Below are 16,805 nucleotides of genomic sequence, written 5' to 3' on the forward strand. Positions count from 1 at the left end.
ACCATTACAATGCTGCTCAGTTGGCTCTGTTCACACTAAGATACCTAAGAACCCTCCTCTGTTCCTTCCACTCCCTACTCCCCAAAAACAGTGGAAGAGACTGAAAACAAACTCAATCCTAAACCTCCCCACAGTCTTTATAAAATAAAGCCCTGTTAAAATGTCATGTTCCTTACCTCTGCACAGCAGCATTACCAGCCAGCAGTGGTCAGCATTAGAATCAGCTCTGTCGTCCATCCACCAAGTACTGATACTGTTTCTGATACTCTCTACAAAGACTTTGGGGTAACTCACTGTGGGTATTTAAAACCTGGAGATGTTAGTTTAGCTGTAGAGGTTCAGCTGCAGCACAGAACCCACTGCCTTTCCCCAGCCCAACACTGCACTCTGTTTGTACCTTCTGCCTAATGCTATTACTTTCACTCTATAACTTTATGGTGAAGCCACTGACCTCTGATCCCAAAAGTATCCTAACTATTTTTTTTTCCCTTGGAATAAAGTCTTTGTTTAAAAATACACAAACACTGCCAGGTAAACACACTCATTTTTCATATTACCTTGTCCTGTAAGAGTTGAGCTGTGCAGTTCAATTTGTAAGCAAGGTCTAACATAAAAGACAGTCTGGCCTCATTTCCTCCTCTGGACTGCTGGGGTTTGAGTCATATCTACTGAATCTATGACTTTCCTGCTGCCTTTAGAGGTGCCAAGAGGTTCCTCTCATACTCCATTGATATGCTGGTTCTGGACTTCAGGCAACTCCAACAAGTGACAAGTTCAGCCTAACTGTGTTTGAGGATACAGGATAAACTTTCAAAATTATAAAAAAGGCAACATTATGAGTATAATTAGAAAAAAAACAATGTGAATATAATAAAAGTGGTATCAATTAAAATGTTTTTCCTTTTGGAACAAAAAGAGTTTTAATGGTCTTAAAAAAACATTTTCTGTACAAAAATTGCTCAATGACCGGTATTTGCCTCCTCGTGGTGACAACACTTCTAACTATTGTTTCCTTCAGCAGCAACTCCCACAGGTCCTGTAACAAGGATTATCTCTTTGGCCAGTGGTGTGTCGAACCCCTGCAAAAGAGTTACACAAACACTTTAACTCCTGCTCTAAATTCACTCAAGACTGAACACTGACGATGTTACAATGATTCTATCAAGGGTCCTGATGCAGACAGAGCCCTTACCCCCTCCAGTGCTGCCCTTACCTAGTGTTGCTCTTTTATGACTAAGTAACACACAAGACTCATCTCTTGTAAGCTAAACATTAAGTATCCATTCAGAACAAGAATGTTCATGCTTGGCAGTACTGTTATTTGTCTTCCTCCCAAGCCAGGCAGATGTTCTCCCCACCTCCACCTACCTTTGTGGTCAAAGAAAGCAACTCCCACATCCATTAACACAGACTTTTACCTCAGCATTTCAAACCTTCCACTCAGACTTGTCTTTGATTGCATTAATCCTGACTAAGTTTCTCTTTTTTTTCCTTTTTTTCCCCTTTAAACTGACGTCAAGCCATGACACAACCTCTTCCCACTAAACATGTGCTTCAGCTCCCACAGCAGCAGAGCACAATTAGCTGTGCTCTGCCCATGGCTCCAGGGCAGGGGTGTGCAAACACTCCAGCTGGGTCAGAGCAGGCTGACAACACACCTCTCAGCCTTCCCCGCCAGGTAGGACATGCTCCGGTTTCCAGACTGTTGAAGTTTGTTAGCTCCAGCAAATTTCTGCAGAGAAGAAACAAAACACCAGCACAGTGAGGTTCCTGCCAGATCCAGTGTATCCTGTGAGGTTCATGTGCTGCCAGGTTGTGCCACCCTCACACCACTCCATCCACAGCGTGAGCTTTATGCTTTAGGGCTGCTCTGAGTGCACCTGAGGAAGTGCTGTTCTACTGCTCTGACCTGGACATGTGAGGCACAATACCCCACTGACAACAAATCTTACCCAGCTAGGCAGAAAGACCTGTACAGGCTGTCCCAAATTCACCATTTGGTTTCATTTTTTATCCTGGAACAAGTTTCAACTGACAGGATTGCACAGGAAACTGTTTCCTACTCTATCAGGCATAAACTAGTTCAGCTTCTAAAACGCAATCTTTTTGAATGTCTCAGATGCTCCCTGGTAACATTTCCCCTCCAGTTAAATAAGCAGGAAGGCTGCATGCACAGGGGAGGCTGAAATGCAAGAAATGGGCTTCAGAACTTAAAATTAATGCTCAAGCACCCAGTGAGTTCACACACGGGCTTCCTGTTACTTCCTGCCTGAAAGCCCATGGACACGACACATCAAGCACCCAAACACCACGTGTGAGCACTATGCAGGTATAGATGGGGGGTTTAGGTACCCAGGTTTGCAGGGGACAGCACAGGAACTGCCCTAAGTTTGTGTTTGATTGTTTATGTTTTCTTTCTTCTCTTCAATCTCAATTAGGAGTAAGTGAAAAATCTCTGAGCTCAGACTGTTTTCCTGATAACAGCACTTGGGGAGAACATGAGCAACACACAGACCTGAAATGACCTGGAACCATTGGAATGACTGAGATTTTTGAGAGTGCCTTGAATTTGGTACTGGGAATTTGTAGTGGTGTGCTGTGGTCCAAGTGTCATGCCTGTGATGTGTGGAGGTGTAGGTGTGAATAATGTACGAAGAAGTGGGAAACAAAGAGTCTGAGGGGCCCCAAGGAAGCTCCTGCTAAATGGGAAGCATGAACTTGTGGCTGGAAGCTGCACCTCAGCACCAAGTGCTGTTAGGGAACATTCTGCACACCCAGAAAAGGTGATCTGTCCTCCCCAGTTTGGTACACACTGTCACCCACATTTCTGTTCCTCTTTTCATGACAGGCCCATACCTTCCCTGTGTAAGCTTGCTTGGCAGGATCAAATTGTGGCGACTGCTTCGATTTGCTGCTTCCTAAAGGAGAGAGGAGAAGCTGTCACTAAAATTCTCCATAAAGAACAATGCATTCCACAGTGTTCCTCTGATGATATGGAGGTTTTGTTGTAGTCTCCCACACAGTACAACTCAGAACAGTCTCTTAAGGACAGGGGATGCTTTTGAATAGGTGCTTCTTACAAAGGAGTCCAATCCTCTTTGCCTCCTAGTTCCCGAGTCCAATTAAACAGATGACTTTCTCCATGGAGAAAAGAAACAAAACCCAAATCCACAATCCATTTGGCCAAAGGTTTCAGGATTTTGTTTCCAAATCAGAAGGGATGTTGAAGTGTTCATTCCTCAAGTCAACTTCTTCAAGTGCTTCCCCACTGTACGGTAAGTGCACTGTAACAGTCTGCGCTGCCTTGCCACCCACATTCCCACAAGCCTTCTCCAGGCTCAGCTGGCAACGTTTTCCACAGCCTGCAGCACTCTAGCAGGGGATCAGATCTTACCTGCAAACACTTTGAAGTTGGACTTGCTGTAATCAAAGGGGGTAAACTGCTTTGGTGCTTCCAGCTCCTCTGGTTGCTGGGGGGGTTTTGGCCGTTTCTTCTCCTGTGTTGGCAACTCCGCTCCCGTTTCACTCGTGTCTCTTTCCCTCTTCCTATTTGCTTGTTCCTGCTGGGAAAGCAACCCACAGAAGAGAACCAAGGACAAGGTCAGGAGGGGAGAAAGAAACATCCCTGCACAGGCACCGGGGTGCAGATGAACTGCCCAGTGGAGCCAGGCCCCAGCGACAGCTCCTGCCTGTGGCAATAACAGTGTGGGGAGAAAGCTCTCTGCTCTTCCTGGGGCCTAAACTGCTTTGTTTTTTTTCTCCTCACACAGCAGGCACTTCTGAGCTAAAAAGCCAAGCTGTCATTTCACAGGATATCAGAGGCTGAGACCTGCTGTGGCCGCACTGGCAGATTTGGGGGAGCCTACGTGGAACAAGTGAGGAGCTTTGGGGGAACAAGTGAGGAGCAGAAGTGCAGCAGTGGAAAAATTCCCTACTGAGCACATGGAGGGATGTGACAGTGTGCACAGCACAGTTTGTAGGGCCTGTTGTTACACCCAGGGCAGCACCACTGTCCAAACACTGACATTCAGGTGTTCCAGAGTGACAGGGCTCAGGGTTTCACTCTGAACTGCTGTAACAGTCAAGATGGGCACAGTCTGGAAGGAGGGAATTCCATGACATACCATGGCTTGCTGACGAACAGACACAACGTTTTGTGTTGTGTTTTTATGCACCTTCTGTGCCTGGGCACGGGCAGCTATGGAGACAAACAAGCATTACTGTAAAAAGCAGCAGTAAGTTAGCCAGGAGCTTACAAAAAGCAAGCAAAGCAGCAAGTCTCAAACTAAACATAGTATAAACATTACCAAACTACAAAATTTCTCAGGAAATCCATCGTCTACAGGAAACAACCTATGTGCACAGGGAAAAGCATGCTGGCACACACCCTGAGGAAGGGAGGAATGGCTGTACCTGACTCCTGGGCTGCTTTCTTACTGATTTCATTCTTGGGCTTCTTCTGTACTGGTGCCTGACTCATCAGCTTCCATCGATTGCTGATCTGCAATGAAAAAGTGTCACCTGGAACCACTTTGTTTGAAGTTTTACGGCAAAAGGGAGTTTATAAACTTGCTTCCACGTGCTGGTCTTCATTAAGAGTACAAAAGATCAAATTGGATGGTAAAAGAGATTAAGATCTGCTGCACCAGGTGAAGTAAAACCAAGTGCTTTAAAAGTTCTGAGCTACAAACAGGTCATGAGAACAAAGGCAGATACTTCAGCAGTAGTTGCAGTTTTGACAGACAGTGGAATGTCTCCAGTCCTGGTTCTCCAAAGAATATAAATGCCACAGAAATATGTCAAGTTTCTCAAGAAGAAAAAAAAATACTATATTGCTGAGGTTCCCAGAGCAAAACAAACTACTTATTTGTTTCTTTTGTACCACTTTGCAGGAATTTTTAGCACAAGCCTTACCTCATAAATTTTTGATGATGGGTCAAACTTGGCAGATTGTGAGATATAGGTAGAATTCTCCTCTGGAGGTAGGTACTGTAGAGAGGCAAAAAAAACATTTTGCTTTAAACACAGTGCATGACATTTATCTCATTGCTAAAATGCTACTTGTTGTAAATCAGTGAGTTCATATTTGAGAAGCATTCTGCAGATGGAACACCTTGTGGAAAAAGAGAAGTTACTGCAGCTATGCCCAAGAGAAATATTAAAGAAAAACCAACTGAAAAAAGCCCCACAAAACCGAAAAACCCCAACAAACCAACCCTCAACCGCACACCAGAAAAAGTTGGTTTGATATTATTTCCCAGTAATTTGCCACTACAAATCTGCAGCAGTATTCTATTGTTCAGCTCACTAACTCTAGCCATAAAGTAGAGATGAAAACGTGATGCAAATTTCAAAAACCTCAAACTTGATTAAAAAAACTAGAGAAAGGTTGTTTATTATGTAGACTTATATCCAAGAGGCATTTAAATGTGTTTTGAAAACAAGTCCACACGTGTCTTTGCAAGAAGAACAACCCCTTGATTCCAGTGAGGAGCAGCTGATGCTCTATCAAGGTCTTAAAGATACACCTGAAAAACCAGCTCAGGACATTCTCTGCACTGGGTATTTTGTGAGTCCCACTACAAATATGTATTGGGAGCTTTTACCATTTTAAATGGATTTTCAAAGGACTCCATTATTAGCTGAGCTTTCCGCTGTGCAGTGGTTAAAGGCCTCTTATTTCCTTCGTCTCCATCACTTTCCTTAAAAGAAGAAAAAAAAAAAGAAATATTAACACAAATATTCTCTTAGTTTGGCTACTGCTGTTTCAAGCATGGCTGTTTCTCACTCTGAACCCCCACCGAGAGCAGTGACCCTCCAGAGACATTGAACTTGCTGGCCTTCTAACCCAGCTGTTGGGTTATGCCACACACCTGACAGGAGTCAGTGCTGTTGCCAGGCACGTCCCTCCTTATTATCTCTTGCAACACTTCCACACAGTTTTATCAGATTATTAAGTCTGTTTTCTAATACTTCAATATGGACACTCACAAACGTGCTGCTTACACTGAATATGCTGACAGTGGCAGTAGCAACAAGACATGCTGGCTCTGGCTGAATATCTTGACTATTCGTTGTCCTCTCACTGTCTGAGAAGAGACAAGCATCTTTCAAAACTGGTGCAGGCTCTGCATGAAAAGGAGACAAAATTTTTATTAGATACTTGTGTATTTTACTGCTCTTTCGTGTAATGAGATTCCTCTGAAAGTTTTTTCAGGGCCATTTATTTCCTCCATGTCAAAGCCCCACCACTGCATTATTAGCACAGCTTTTAGGTTAACTCTAAATTACCCAAGGCAGAGTTGCTCTGAAAATCATCCATAGGAATCCGTGAGCTGTCGTGTGGTCCAAAGAGGGCATTCTCCAGCTTCTGCAGAGGGATTCAAATTACAAACACAATTAATACACTATGAATCTATGGTTTCACACACTGCAGACACTTAAGACAGAAATTCAAACAAAAGGATGAAATTCCTAATGTAGCTCACCTGCCAGAGCACTTTGCAAAAGGCTACCTATGCAAACACCCAGTGGTTAATGGAGATGATTTACTTCACACACAAGAGGAGAATGAACGACTCAGCCTTATAAACTCATCTAAAACCTCTCTTCTTACAGCTCAGTCAATATATTTTAACACATATGAAACTGTCCAGCAGCCAGAGTGTTTGCTGATACAGCCTTAAGTGCTGCTTTATAGTGGTTTGTAAAACACCAATTTACAGCTGGTAATGTTATGAGTCTAGCACAGAACACAAACATTAAGCTAAAGCTGAGAGATCTGTAAAAGGGATGAGATAAGCAATTCACTAGAAAGTAGAATTTTGCTACATTTGTTTCCAAGTTTAAGGCTGAAGACATTAGGTAAAAATACCATGTAAACAGTACCTCAGGGGTGGGTAGAGATGCTCTCTTCTTGGCAGTTGAAGTAATCTCCGACTAGAATGGGAGAGAAAAGTAAGTTACTTAAATGTACCTGCCCTGTTTCTTCTAGGCTGGCCTCCTTATCAATGTTTTCAACACATTCATTACAAGCTAGCAGTTTAATAAAATTACTTTCTTCTCCTGCACTGTTTGCACTTGGCTATATATTTAAACACCTTGCACAGAAAGGACACACTCTTGCTCACAAGTGTTTTTGTTTCACTACAGGAGGAAAGCTGTACTAATATCAACATGCTGATGATGCATTTTAACTAATGAAGCTCTTGCAGCCAGGGCTGTTTTTGTTTGCCTCGCCACAGCTCTAAAAGATTTATGAGTCCGTTTACACGGCCAACAAATTCCACAAGGTGCAGTTCTTCCTCACGCAGGCAAACGAGACGTGCAGTGTAAGACAGACAACTGCACCCTGCTCAAGCAGTGTCTGCTCCTTTGCTGCTCCAGTTCTGCAGGGAACCACCAAACAGCACACAGGCAAGGAGCTGCAGCGGATCTTTCTGCTCTGCCACAGAGCATCACATTCAGCGTCCAAAAAGCAAACTTCAGCACGCACATCATCCCAGGTCACCACTCAGCTCCAGTCCCCAGCTTAGGGAAAGCCAGTGATGAGTCTCCTGTGTGGTACCAGCTACTCCTACCTTGACAAGAGGCATCTCCCGGGCCTGCTGAATGAGCAGATGCAATTCATTAATCTGCTGGCGAACGAGGGGTGGGACGGGATTACAGCAGGCAATGATGCCCTGGGGTTCTCTAAAGAGAGAGGAGGAAAATTCAGTGTGCTGTATTTATGGCCAATATGTCAGGTATTTGCATTCCAAGGATGTGCAATGGGATATAACCACGGTCCTGACTGTGACAGAGCAAGACAAGTCAGATTAATATGTCAAAGTTTATTCTCTGTGATAAAATTCTTCTGTATCAGTTTGTGCAGACAAGGAGAAGCCATTAAGTCAGCTCTCCTCTCATTTAACTTTTCTGTGGTCTGACTCTCCTCATCATCATTTCATTCAGTATTCACCTATGAAAGCTGAGCCCAGCAGTGGGCCTACCTTTAAAGATGCATTTTTATTACTCTCAAGTATGGATGTTAGATGATGAGTGCCAAGTGGTCAAGGAAAATGTTGTGTAAATCGGGTATTTCAAGGGATCTGCCCCTTGCCCTTCCCAACCCTCTAGGAAGTGCAAAAAAGCCCAAATAAATGCTATGGGGGAACTCATCCCTCTCTTGTTCTGTAATAGTGTGGGAATCTCGGGAATTTGTGACATAGAACAATGCAAAGGAATGTGGTTTATTAGGGGAATAAAGTCAGAGATGTATCCCAGAGGTCTGGAGCCTTCCCAAGGAGTATTGCTATTTATTTCTCTTCCAAACTGAACAACTATAGAGAAAAGCAGTACTGGCAGCTGGAAGGAAATCAGAAATCATTACACACTAGGAAGGAACTTGCTGGATACTAAAATCAAATAAGACTCCTTCAGGGTGGACTGAACTTACTTGGGCAGCTCCTCTGAGATCTTCAACAGCATATGATTTGGGAGCACATATCTACAACACAAAGAGGCGGTGTGAACGTAACAGAATGTTAAAAGCACTTAAAAAAACCTCCAAAGTGCACAACTCTGCCCCAATTACAAGGTCTGAGAAGATGACATCAGTTAAAAAGAAAAGGAATTAAGTAGGACTGATCTAGGTACCTGTAAGAATTTACTGCTAATGTAACAGGACTTCTGAGCAACAAGCAGCCTGAGGCAGTACAGTGATTTCTACAAAGTGGTTCCATCTCAGGGGTGGAAGGGGCACAATCCAAGAGATTTATTGAAGTATTAAGCCAGTGTCCATAACAAAAGACTTCCTACCCTGTGCTCTCGTCCTCTTGACGTGCTATCTTGTCCCTCCATGCGAACAGCAACCTAAATGCTGCCAGCTGCTGGGTGTCGAGGTGTTTTTTCTGCCTCCTGTAGAGCTCAAGGTAGGATTCATCTGTGAAGAGGGGCTTGATGTATTTCTGGACAGGAAAAAAAGAAACACTCGTGATCAGTATTGGATTTGTGCTTTCTAGTTTGCCTTGCTCCACTGAGACAGAGAATCTCACACAGACATCAGGGGACTGAATGCACTCTGGTACAATGTGTCTTGAGCTTTTATCCTAAATGATTGCTAGGAGCCTATTCCTGAAAAACATACATCTCATCCATTTTTAGGGGAAAACCACCCTCATCAACTCCAGGAGGAGCTTCAGTATCTTCAAGCTTCTCTATATTACACAAGGCCTATTTTCATAGACAGTATTTTCCAGGCACAACGTAGTTGTCTCATAAGGCAACTCCAGCGAGGCTTTGAACTTCTAGGAACATCCAGCAGAACTGGAAATGTAACATCTCTCTTGGAAAAGACACACTTGAATGCAGTGTGAGGCCAAGGAGTGCTAACATTCAAAAAACAGCAGGAAGGCACCTCAATCCAAGGATTTTAGCTAGTGAAACAAATGACTGCACATGACTGAGGCAGAGTTTATAAAGCTCATTTCAGATACACGAAGAGGAAAACAACCAGTGTTTATGTAAGAGAGTAGAACAGGCAAAGGACCCTCTGTCCCAAGCCCATACCCTGATCCAGGTAATCCATCCAGGTGAGGCTTTACCTTCAGGCAGATGTCCCTGCTGCGCTGCCACACAACCTGCAGCTGCGTGGGCTGCTCGTTCCCTCTCTCCCACAGTGCCTCCCTCATTTTGTCATAGATGTAGAGCAAGTAGTGAGTGTCATCACGGGCATACTGCATCATTTCTTCTGGCAAAGGGCTACAAAAAGAGCCACAATTACACCAACATGTTTCAGTTGTCCCACCAAACTGCCACTTTCCTCTTGCAAGGCATATTAGTGCAAACTGGACACGAGACATGCCAAGAACTAACATGGGAATTCCTCTGTTTCCTTGCTGAAGGATTTGTTGGGCCACAGCAGTAACATGCTGTGCCCCCTCCAATTCATATGGCATCCTGTTCACAGTCCTGCCAGAGAGCAGGACTGCCCTGCAGCTGAGTCAGATGGCAGAACTGCTTGCTGTGGTATTTGTCATAACTCTGCTGTCTCTGCAGAGCCTACATAAAGTAGATTTAGGATCTCTGTGGTGTGTAGGGTGCACCTGCACAGCCCAAGCTCCCTGCTCCAACAGCACCTTGTACAGGTGACAGTGTTTCCGTGGGGGCTCTGGGGGAGCAAATACAGACTGACTCCATAACACTGCAGTGGTTAAGCACTGTTCCACACTCAAACTTAAGGCACAGCCAAGGTGAATGCTGTGCTCATTCACTTTGAGACTAACCTATAACTATGGGTCTTGCAACTAGAAGCTCTAGCAGTGCAAACAAGGAGAAAGAGCTACCTGGCAGCTCCAGCCCATTTAGGGGTCAGTTTTTACCGTATCCTCCAGTCAGCCAGCTGGTACTTCTTGTCAGCATCTACACTGCAATACAGCTTTAGCAGGTGTTCCAAAGAATGCCTGCCAAGATTGAGGAGCCGAGCAGCTTGGTGAGTATCAAACATGTTCACCAAGTACAGACCAAAGTCTCTCTGCAGCCATTCCACGTCTGAATCAGCACCATGAAGGACCTTGAAAAGCAAAACAAGTTGGGAATGATACAAAGAACATTTCTACTCCAGGCTGGTGGTGCTGTGTTTTCATATTCATGTGTCTAGGATGAGATTTCTTTTCTCTGTCCTTTACTGTTAAGTACAGAACTACTCAAGGAGTGCAACTGGCAAGTAGTTCACCACTTACATCGAGGAAAGAGGTCCATGAACAAATGACAGTGAGAGCAGAGCCAAGTGTGATTTTAAGTATAATAAAACTTAAACTAAACCAATAATGATAATAAAAAAGGGAATTGTGGTGAGTTTGGCAGCTGACCTTCACAATGGCAGGGTCTGTGAAGGTCTCATTGAGGATGTTCAGGTCGCTGCGCAGCTCCAGGGCATCAATAATGAAATCTTCTGTTCGAGTGGAAATCTGCATCAGACATGTCAAGCCCAGGAAGCTCCTGTAGGAATGGTGCTGAAAGTGGGGAAGAGAGGTGTAAACTAGGATTCATTACAGAAGTAATGCCATAAAACAAACAGCACCCCAAATGAAGGAAGGAAAGGACTTCTTTAAGAAAAAAGACAACTGGATAATCAAACTTTCTCTTTGCAGTCATTAAGATGACATAAAAAAACCATGGGATGAACTGAAAGAAGATCAAATTCAGCTAGAAGTGGGCAGCCAGTCCAACGACTGGAAAACTTATAGTATTGACACTATTTAATTCAACTTTCATTCAACTCTCATGTCAAAAAGTACAAAAAAACCCAGAAAATGACAAAACAGACTAGAAGAATATAATGGTCTCCTAGGTCCTAAAAGTACACGTGTAACTTTTAAGCAGAAAAGGCGATTTGATTACCTCCAAATCCAGGGCAAACTCTTTACAGTTCATAAGCTTTTCATTCAGTTCTACCAGCTCATCCAGTGTGGTGATAAAGTGACAGGGTGTTTCCTCCATGGGCCTGTACATCTGGCAGAGCACATGAATTAGGCATGGTATGTTCTCTGTCAACTCCCACCCCCACCTCCACCCTCAGATCTGAAATTTGTCAAGTATGGCTGTAAATGTACTGCAGCTGCAGCTGCAAATTACAGTGGGCACCAACCTGGAGTTCTGGTTTCTTGAGAACTCCATCTGGTGGAGAGAAATGCTCCAGTTCATACTGGTAAGGGTGGGCAAACCTGTGGAAATTAGGAAGATAAGCACAGGCTAAATCCCAGCCACCTTTATGAGGCCAGAGCACAGAGACTTTGACACCTACGGCAGTTTCCCTTTCCGGCAGAAATGTTGCCTGTTATTAAGCACGGGTTCAATGTAACTGCAGAGGTCTAAAGCAAATCACACACACTGCAGTGTGGGCACAAACACATGCAGAGCTGTTACACACGGCGAGCACCAGCGTGGTGGGAGCACACGGGCACAGGTCCACCCGGGGGGCTCCCAGCACCTCGCTGCCAGGTTCATTTCTTACATGTCTTGCTCAGTTTGCTGCGTCCTCTGCTGATGTATGAAGTCTGCCAAGGCAGCTGGCACGTCCAAGTCCTCAGGGCGCTCCTTTCGCTGCCGTCCACTTTTTGTGAGGGCTGAACAACCAATATGGAATAACTGGACTGGGTCCCCCACATCACACGTTCTCAGCCTACTACTCTCTCCCCTCCACCCACCACGAGATCCTACTAAAACCACAAAGCATCAAAAATCTTAACAATTTAGAGCTGCAGCTTTTGCTGTCAGCACCTCGAATGACAACTCAGTTACCAGGTTGCTGTTAAGCAAGACACAAGGTGGTTCTGCTCAAAAGCTTGGAAGGAGATTGAAAAATCTTCAGTTATTAAAAGTACAGTGGCATCAGTGGAGATTATGGATGAACCATCAGCAGCAGAATGTTACCAAAATAGGGTGTTACACAGCGGCTGTGGTAAATCACCCAAAGCAAAGGTGGGTCTCCCCACACACCTCACTCATTTGAAAGAACATCTGTAAAGTCAACTAGATTGGTCAAGACTTCTGAGGCAAAAGTGACTCTGGTGTATGTTCAGTGGTGGTAAAGAGCACAATATCTGTTTGGGACAGATTATTTGCTGTATACCAACAAGAAGATGCTGTATGTTGATCTACTCTTACATTAGACAAGTAAACAGAGTCACAGAGCTCACTACACCCAAATGCTCAACATCTCCCGTTATGTGTTTTTACAGTCAATGATTTCTCCTCTAGACTGTGAGGACCAGGTTTGTGTCACATACTCTCAACAGGTCACCCAAGTAAAATAATCTCCTTACCTTCAGGCAAAGGTTTCAGAGCATTTGGCTTGATAAAAAGTTTAGGGACAAAGGGAGTGTTGGAGTTGTCAATCTTCTCCCGAAACTTAAGCTGCGGTCGAGAGATATTCTTGGCATGAAGCAGTCGGAAGGTTTCAGACTGAGTTCTCTTGTGGAATTCTCCTGCCTGTTTAAAAAACCACAGGTAAAACTCACATGACTTAACAGACATTCAGAGTTTCTCCTACTCAGCCTGACCCAACATTCAGAGAAACGAAGTTATACCCCACGCTCAAAACTGAGTCACTTTTTCTCAGCAAGTCCAGCACTGAGGAATGAGAGTTCTCTGAATCAGGATCCTGAATCCATATGAATAAGCACAGGAAGGGCTGTGGTGTACATGACACTGAAATGGCAAGTGAAAGCACAGAGAATCCAGAATCAAGTCTGAATGAACAAGAAAAGGGAAAAAAGAGGGAGGGACTCAGAATGTGTGAAAAAAACATGAGAGAATATTTAACTACTGAACTCCACTGGAGAATTAGTAGTGCCAAGGCTGGGAGAAGAGCTGAGCTAACACAGCAAGCTGAGCACAGGGGCCTCACCTTACGGTTCCAGCTGGAAACGATCATCTGTGGGGGCTGTAACCCAGCTGGCAGGACTGGCTGCTGGTTTCTGTTCACTCCGGATGCCTCATCCAATAAAATACTCTAAAACCCAGAAAAGCAACGTGAAACACCTGCTAAATTACCACACTCAGCCACTTTGGTCAGATCGAGTAAAGAAAGTCACACAGGTAGGTACCTCCACTGCCATTTCCCCCAAATTCTGCACAACACAAGACAGACAATGTGGGAGGAGCATGCTGGCCATCAAGGGTGGGAAGAGTTTCCTCAGAGAAGCAGCTCTAAAATGTACAGACCTGTTCCCAGGTTGTGAGGGTTTTGTGCCAAACTGTATTTAGTTTCCTCACAAGTCACATATTGCAGTCCCTCCCTCTGGCCCATAACCCACCTGCCTCAGCTGCTGGGAGCTCTGGCCCAGCACATGGAGAGGGTTTTAAAATAAGGGAAAACACCAGACTGAGGAAATACCAACTGTAACTGTGAAAGCACTACCACTGAAACTCTTGCAATGAAAAAAGTTATGGGAACTGAACAGTTTATAAGAACCACATCCAGAAATAATTTGCTTACCACTCTTTCAAGAATGACATCGTTGGAGTCAACCAGCATATCAAATTTATCTTCCAGCCCTGTCACTTTGCTGGACTCTTTCAGGAGGCTCCGGCAGCCGTGGTACTGCATCACCTGGCTCATGCTTGCAAGAGAACAGCACAGCTGTCAGCAATCTGTGAGCAGGCAATCTCAATCCTAAAACATCCAGCTTTCTTCAACTTTCTGCACTTCAAAGTTTGAAAACAAATCAAACCGTAGATATCATCACATGAGCAGTGAAAAGGAGAAGCACCTATGCAGTATTAAGTGCCAGAATTAATTTCTCACAAACCACACCACGACTTTTAAAACGGACTAATTTGTTTGGAGTCAGCTGCTCCCCTCTGCCACAGCTCTTCATGGCGATCAGTACGAAAGGCCCTCTTTAAGCTTGTCACGGGGCTAGAAGAGCAGCTAAAATCAGGTGTGAAGTAAAACACTGTTTTACCTACAGCAAAGCATGGAGTTCCCAGAGGAGGGGGCTGCCTGCTGGGGGCATGGGGAGGGGCAGCAGGCCCTTACCAGCGGAGCAGGCGGTCTCCCTGCGTGTCGCAGTACGCGCGGAAGCCGGGGAAGCTGCGGTAGAAATCGTACTCGTCGCCAGGCTGGGGGAGCCCGTTGGATGCCTTTGTTGCAGCCACCACCGTGCCCAGGGCGTACTGTGCAAGAACACCACGTTATCAGCATTTTGTTCCTGTTTGCCCAGTGTACCCTGTGAGAGAAATGCGTCCTGCCTGGCTGGTTTGACCTGCGTGGTTCTATTGTGTGGTATCGTGGGGCTTTTCACCAAGAGTAAGTTCGCATGGACTATTTGGAGAACTTAAGATAATTAAAGTCTAAGAACAGGATCTGTAACTCAGTCTAGCATTACAGATATGACCTGAAGTTGTCAGTGCAGGGTTACGTGGGATCTCAGGAAAAGGTTCTTCCCCCAGAGGGTGGCTGGGCACTGACCAGGCTCCCAAGGGCAGTGGGCACAGCACCAAGGCTGCCAGAGCTCAAAGGAGCGTTTGGACAACGCTCTGAGGGACAGCATGGGATTGTTGGGGTGTCTGTGCAAGGCCAGGAGTTGGACTGGACGGTCTTTGTGGGTCCCTTCCAACTCAGTATATTCTGTGACTCTAAATCAGTAGGAACGTAATGACTTCATTATTTTAACAAAAAAACCCCAAATGCTGCAACGCTTCCTTCTTGGGAACTGGCAGACGTTCCCTCTCTAGAAGCAGCATCGTGCACACGTGAAACACACCTGGACTGACGCTGCGATCTGTAACGCCAGGTGAAGTAATGCCCGTGCCACAGGCTCTCCCGAAGGTCCCCAGGAATTCCAGGTGGGTGATAGGACTAGGGCCCGAGCCAGGCGGTAACAGGCCCCGACGCACCGCTCGGCCCCCGCACCCGCAGGACCGGCTCGCACCCTCCCTCCCGCGCAGGGGGACTCCCCACAGGTGTCACCATTCGGGCGGGGGTCTCCCCGCAGCCCCCGCGGGGCCGGACTACAGCTCCCGGCATGGCCCAAGCGCACGCGCACGCCGGGGGCGGCGGCGGCCGTCCCGCTCCCCCCCGGGCTCCCCCAACGCACCTTGACGAAGGCATCGGGGCTGTCGAAGCCGGGTAGGGTCGGCATGGCGCTGGCTGTCCCGCTGTCCGCGGGTGTCCCGGCGCCGCCCGCCTGCCCCGCCGGGCTCCCCTCACGCACGGCGGCCGCCATATTGATGCGTGAAGCTGTCGCGAGAACTGGGCGCTCTCGCGAGAGCGCGGCGTCGGTGGCGGGGGAGAGCGGCGGGGAGGGGCCGGTGGCGCCCCCCAGCGGCGGGACGGGACCAGCCCCCGTGTGGGATGGGAGGCCCTGAGGGGGGACACTGAGCGGGGGGACACCGGCCCTGTCTCCTCTCAAAAGCACCACCAGGGAGCCACAGTATCACAGATTATTGAGTTGAAGGGACCCACCAGGATCATCCAGTCCAACCCCTAGCCCTGCCTAGGACACCCCAACAATCCCACCCTGTCCCTGAGAGCATTGTCCAAACACTCCTGGAGCTCTGTCAGCCTTGGGGCCGTGACAAAACCCTGGGGTTTTGTGCCAACCACCCTGTTCAGTGCCAACCACCCTCTGGGGGAAGGACCTTTTCCTGAGATCCAACCTGACCCTGCCGTGACACAGCTCCAGCTGTCCCCTGGGTCCTGTCATGGGTCACAAAGCAAAGACATCAGTGCTGCCCCTCTTTACCTCATGAGGATGTTGAAGACCCCAGTGAGGTCTCCCCTCAGCCTCCTCCAGGCTGAACAGACCAAGTGCCCTCAGCTGCTTCCCCTCAAGGCCCTTCCTCACCCTCACTGCCCTCCTTTGGACACTCTCTAAAAGCTTAATAACTTTCTTATATTGTGGTGCTCAGTCCCCTTGACAGCCACACCAGTGCCTGGAAAGGAGGCAGGGGCAATACCACCCAAATTCCTGACCGCCACCTCCTTGTTTCCCATTTTTGAGGTACAGCACCTGGAGGAGGCCAGGGAACTCTGCTCAACACCCCACGCTGTCCCTCGAGCTGTGGCTGTGACCCTGAGACCCAGCACGCTGATGTTCTTACTGCACAGACAGCATCACATCTCCTGGAGACAAAAATTTAGGGGTTCTACGGTCAAGTTTCTGTTATACAAGCGACAGATTTCATTCAGTCTTGGTAATTTTGCATCCAGCTGCCATCAGAAGGGAAATAAAGCCTGAACTGATGCACAAAAAGACAAGTCAATGGCAATAGACACCTTAAAAGAAAAAAAAAAAAGAATCTTAATCTACTTCCCT

The 16,805-nt window shown here is 46.4% G+C and overlaps 1 protein-coding gene and 1 long non-coding RNA gene across 3 annotated transcripts; one reads left to right on the plus strand and one right to left on the minus strand.

The window, feature by feature from the left end:
* Nucleotides 1–525: 525 nt before the first annotated feature.
* EXOSC10 (exosome component 10) lies at nucleotides 526–15,728 on the minus strand. 2 transcript variants are annotated; one of them, XM_027736342.2, is made up of 25 exons: nucleotides 15,585–15,728; nucleotides 14,525–14,661; nucleotides 13,982–14,105; nucleotides 13,391–13,495; nucleotides 12,807–12,972; nucleotides 11,996–12,107; nucleotides 11,630–11,705; nucleotides 11,383–11,493; nucleotides 10,851–10,994; nucleotides 10,362–10,552; nucleotides 9,585–9,741; nucleotides 8,800–8,948; nucleotides 8,438–8,488; nucleotides 7,581–7,692; nucleotides 6,889–6,939; nucleotides 6,292–6,370; nucleotides 6,007–6,128; nucleotides 5,607–5,702; nucleotides 4,915–4,989; nucleotides 4,414–4,501; nucleotides 4,125–4,198; nucleotides 3,395–3,560; nucleotides 2,857–2,918; nucleotides 1,659–1,732; nucleotides 526–1,079 (listed from the first exon to the last, which is right to left on the minus strand). In XM_027736342.2, the coding sequence occupies exons 1-25, from the start codon at nucleotides 15,711–15,713 to the stop codon at nucleotides 1,049–1,051; spliced, it is 2,682 nt and encodes an 893-aa protein (XP_027592143.2). In that variant the 5' UTR covers nucleotides 15,714–15,728; the 3' UTR covers nucleotides 526–1,048. The 2 variants fall into 2 exon arrangements, with proteins under 2 accessions (XP_027592143.2, XP_027592142.2); XM_027736341.2 differs by having other exon boundaries at nucleotides 3,395–3,563.
* Nucleotides 15,287–16,753, plus strand: LOC120324271. The gene is made up of 2 exons (XR_005565435.1): nucleotides 15,287–15,333; nucleotides 16,497–16,753. It is a non-coding gene; the product is annotated as an uncharacterized LOC120324271 (long non-coding RNA).
* Nucleotides 16,754–16,805: the final 52 nt, after the last annotated feature.

The sequence above is a fragment of the Pipra filicauda genome, unplaced genomic scaffold (assembly GCF_003945595.2).
Source record: "Pipra filicauda isolate LSUMZ 115617 unplaced genomic scaffold, ASM394559v2 scaffold47_size6085603_pilon, whole genome shotgun sequence".
Classification (NCBI taxonomy): Eukaryota; Metazoa; Chordata; class Aves; order Passeriformes; family Pipridae; genus Pipra; species Pipra filicauda.